Source organism: Austrofundulus limnaeus, unplaced genomic scaffold (assembly GCF_001266775.1).
Source record: "Austrofundulus limnaeus strain Quisiro unplaced genomic scaffold, Austrofundulus_limnaeus-1.0 Scaffold700, whole genome shotgun sequence".
Classification (NCBI taxonomy): Eukaryota; Metazoa; Chordata; class Actinopteri; order Cyprinodontiformes; family Rivulidae; genus Austrofundulus; species Austrofundulus limnaeus.
Window position 1 is genome coordinate 91834 of NW_013953102.1, and position 4391 is coordinate 96224.

The 4391-nt window shown below is 49.1% G+C and overlaps 1 protein-coding gene across 1 annotated transcript; it reads right to left on the minus strand.

The window, feature by feature from the left end:
- Positions 1-508: 508 nt before the first annotated feature.
- Positions 509-4138, minus strand: edem2 (ER degradation enhancer, mannosidase alpha-like 2; the record flags this gene model as incomplete). The annotated part of the gene is given in 10 exon segments (XM_014027934.1): positions 509-1515; positions 1583-1704; positions 1804-1948; positions 2014-2138; positions 2741-2882; positions 3105-3316; positions 3487-3612; positions 3681-3786; positions 3894-3933; positions 4028-4138. Coding segments are annotated over 10 exon segments (1600 nt in total), but the record flags the coding sequence as incomplete, so codon positions are not given.
- Positions 4139-4391: the final 253 nt, after the last annotated feature.

The window sequence follows — 4391 nt, forward strand, 5'->3', positions numbered from 1 at the left end:
GGATTCATCAGACCCATCCCTCAAATCAAGATAAAAGGGCACTGCCCCTGAATTTGGACACGGCCATGGAAAWAAAATGGCGACCGAACTGGGCGTTGGCAGGTGCAGGAAGCAGCAGTGTCCAAAAAACATCAGAAACTCACCCAAATGAGCAAATTCTGAGGTTCTGCGTTTTATACTGGATTCCATTTTGTGTCAAATCCATGATTTCCGCATTGTCGAAATCATAGGGCTCTACATATCCCAGTCCTAATTCTATTTTAATTTTTTACACACATGCGAGAAATTTTTCCACGTTACCCCCTGTAATATGCTCACATACCCCAAGGGGTACACGTACCCCTGGTTGGGAATCACTGCTCTAATATATTAATAACTTTACATATTAATAGTTTTTACATCTTCAGCCCTTATTGTTCAGTTTTACCAACATGTTCAGTAATGATTTCTACTCTCTGTCTTCACTGTTTGCTCTTTCAATCCTCAGATTGTGGACAGCAGGGACAAATGAGACAAATATAACACTTTTAATAAATAAAAATAGACTTTATGTTACAGCAGCCAGCAGGGCCCGGCTGAGTTCCTGAGAAACTTTAAGGTCAGCTGGTTCCAAAATGTCCCAGAAACCAGAGACTTCCTGAGTTAAGATGAGTTTTACCTGTCCTTAAAGCAACGTCCTTTCAAAATAAAGGCCTGAGGGACGAGTCGTGAGACCACTGAGATGTCATGAGACCCCTGAGATGTCATGAGACCCCTGAGATGTCATGAGACCCCTGAGATGTTAAGAGACCCCTGAGACTTCACAAGACCCCTGAGACGTCATGAGACCACTGAGACGTCATGAGACCCGAGACTTCACAAGACCCCTGAGACATCATGAGACCACTGAGACGTCATGAGACCCGAGACGTCAGAAGACTCGAGACGTCAGGAGACCCCTGAGACGTCATAAGACCCCTGAGACCTCATGAGACCACTGAGGCGTCATGAGACCCGAGACGTCATGAGACTCCTGAGACATCATGAGTCCCATGTCTCTGGGTCTCAGGTGTTGTCTGTGAAGACCTGACCCAGGACGGAGAGTCGAGCGCTGAACGGCTGAACAGGGCAGGACAGCGGCGGCGGTGTCTTCTTCTCTCCAGGCTTCAGGGCGATGCTGTCTGGTGGGTTTGGGGGCGGGTCCTTTGTCTGAGCGGCGGGTCGTTCTGATTGGCTCCTGGGCTGCGGAGGACTGAGCAGGATGTCTCGAAGCTCCTGGCGGTCCTGCGTGTGGCGGCTGCAGCAGTAGAGCGCCGCCGGGTCCAGAGGATGAGCCTCGGTGTTGAAAATGAACCCCCCCGCCCCTAATACACACTGCCCCCCCTCACCGCCCTCCTCCCAGGACCCGTCCCCCTCTGATCCCCCGCCGTGCAGGAAGTGGGTGGGGTCAAACAGCAGGTAAAGGTATTTGATGGTCTCAGCGAGGAAGAAGGACTCCATCCTGTTGTCCAGCTGGTGGTCTCTCAGGTCTTTCACCTGCAGGAGGAGTAAACAAGGTAAACAAAAACGTTTACTAGTAAACAACCTTTCACGTGGTACTCACACTGGCGTAGCCGCAGGGAGTCTTGGCGATCCGCTCGATGGACTCCAGAGCGTCGAGGCCCAGCTGCAGGTAGGTGGGGTCGCCTGTGGCCCTGAACAGGTACATGGCGCTCTCTATCAGCTCTGGAACAGAAACAGGAAGTTCTGAGACCAGGACCCGGTTCTGCTTGAATCAAACCAGACGTCTTTAGAAGAAGCCCGTCAGGTGCTGCCTGGTCCTACCTGGTCTCAGAGGGTACCCTTCTCTCTTGTCCACAGTGTACCCCTGAGGGATACTGTAGAACTCCGGCAGACCTCCAAACTGCCTCCACACTGAGTAATAGTTCTGGAAGGTTCTGACGGCACCATCCAGGTTCCCCAGCAGGGACTGAGACACAGAGAACCATAAAAACCWGTCCTCAAAGTCTCATCTCAGTGATGGGGTGCATTTACCTGCAGGCCGGGCCAGAAGGCTTCCAGACTTTGGAAGACCGGCATGGTGACAGTTCCTTTATGCATCTGAACCCACAGGTACCAGTCATCAAACCGAGTGTAGTTCTGGATGGACCGGTCCAATGCTGAGGACAGAAAACAGAGTCTGACTGTCTGCTGTGAGTCTCTGACTGAAAACATCTTCATCATCAATCAGACCGGAGACCTTTAGACCAAAGACCCTGAGACCAAAGACCTTTAGACCAAAGACTACATGAGACTGAAGACCTTTAGACCCAAGACCTTTAGACCAATGACCACATGAGACTGAAGACCTTTAGACCAAAGACTCTGAGACCAAAAAGCTTTAGACCAAATACCTTCAGACCAAAGATTGCATGAGACGGAAGACCTGTAGACCAAAGACTACAAGACCAAAGACTCTGAGACCAAAGAATACAGATCAAAAGACCTTCAGACCAAAGAAATTAAGACCAAAGTCTCTGAGACCAAGGATTGCATGAGACCAAAGTCTGCAAAAGTCTATAAAAAAAATTAAGGACCGAATGAACAGGAAGTTGATCCATCTGTATCTTGCACCATTCCTGCATTAATGACCATGCGGATCCTTGCCATTGAATACGTTGACCCTGACCATTGAAAATTGTACGTCGACCCTGACCATTGAACATGTTGACCCTCAATATTGAACACATTGACCTTTACCATTGAACATCTTGACCTTTACCATTGAACATGCTGAGCAGCTCTTCGTCCTGCAGCATTATGGCTCCTTTCACCAGATACTCAAAGTAAGAGTCCACTCCTGCTCCGATACCGGCATCCTGAGCCACCCACTTCTTTGTCACGATGTCGATGTGGTTCCCCACCTGAACAGACATACACATGTCCCTCAGGGTTGTAGAGTCCAGTCTAAAATCCCCAAACCAGTCCTTATCTCTTAATTTTTCTTCTAACAATCCAGCTTCTCATGAAACAATGGTTTGGATCTACTCTTTTCAGATCTGTTTTTCACCCAGTTTGATCTTAAAAATGAGTAAGAAGGTAAAACCTGAGGTTTGGATCAGGACTGGTGTTTTAGGAGGACTCACCAGTCCGATGTCAGACCTGGTCCTCCACAGTGCGGTCAGTGCTCGACGAGCTGCGTTCTCAAATGCTGGGTCCCCAGTTAGTCGACTGAGTGCTGCGAACTCCAGGATGAAGGTTCCGACTCCGGCGGTGCAGGTGACGGGCGTCTCGGTCGGGCTGACGCCGTGCAGCAGGTTCACCGTGCCGTACGGCATCCCCGTGGGCGTCTCAAAGGCTGGAGACAGTCAGACAGGGTAGAACCGGGTCAAAGAAACGGGTCGGCTCCTGGTTCACTGTTGATGTTGGACTTCAGAAACAGATTTGATCTTTTATCTTTGCTCTGATCACATCTGTGTTTCTGCTCTTTAATCCACTGTCAGGTGTTTGGACTCTGGGTTCTCCTACCAGGCAGCAGTTTCCTGGCTGCGTCCTCGGCCATCCTCAGCAGCGGTCCTGAACACGGCCATCCGGGCTCCAGGTCCATCCCGGCTCGACCCGCCAGGAGGTGTGCCGAAAGCAAACCTCCAACAACTGCAGACAAAACAGATTTCTAACCCGGTGGTTTGACTCCAGGACCCGACATGGATCTGGGTTTTTACCTCTGATGTTGGTTTCGAACACGGACGCGTTGACGTCGATGTCAAAGTCCACGGTGTCCTGGAGGAGAGACGCCACGCGCTGGAACTCTGTCCGGTTCCCCAGAACCTTCAGAGACCAAAAACATTTAAAGATGCCTTCACTGATTCAACATTTCTGCTCTTAATCTGCTGAACTTTATGAACTCTGATCAGATCTGTGTTTCTAAAACTCACCAGCAGAGTGTCGAGAGCGTCGATCAGAGTCAGAGAGAAACTAATCAGAAAAATAAAACTGTTCAGGTTCATCTGGGCAGCAAAACATCACAACAACAATATGATTCATGTGTCAGAAAACAGCTGCACCTCACCTGCCCCAGGTGTCCTGTCCATCACAGGTCAGTGGGCGGAGCTCATCGTACGGGAAGGCGTTATCCAGGTAACTGTTGTAGGCGTGGTAGAACATGGATTTGATTCTCTGTCTGAAACATGAGGCGGGTTTGTTCACGTTAGACCTGTTTAATCCAGTTTGTTCACATTAGATCTGTTTAATCTGGTTTGTTCACATTAGATCTGTTTAATCTGGTTTGTTCACATTAGACCTGTTTAATCTGGTTTGTTCACATTAGACCTGTTTAATCCGGTTTGTTCACATTAGACCTGTTTAATCCGGTTTGTTCACATTAGACCTGTTTAATCCGGTTTGTTCACATTAGACCTGTTTAATCCGGTTTG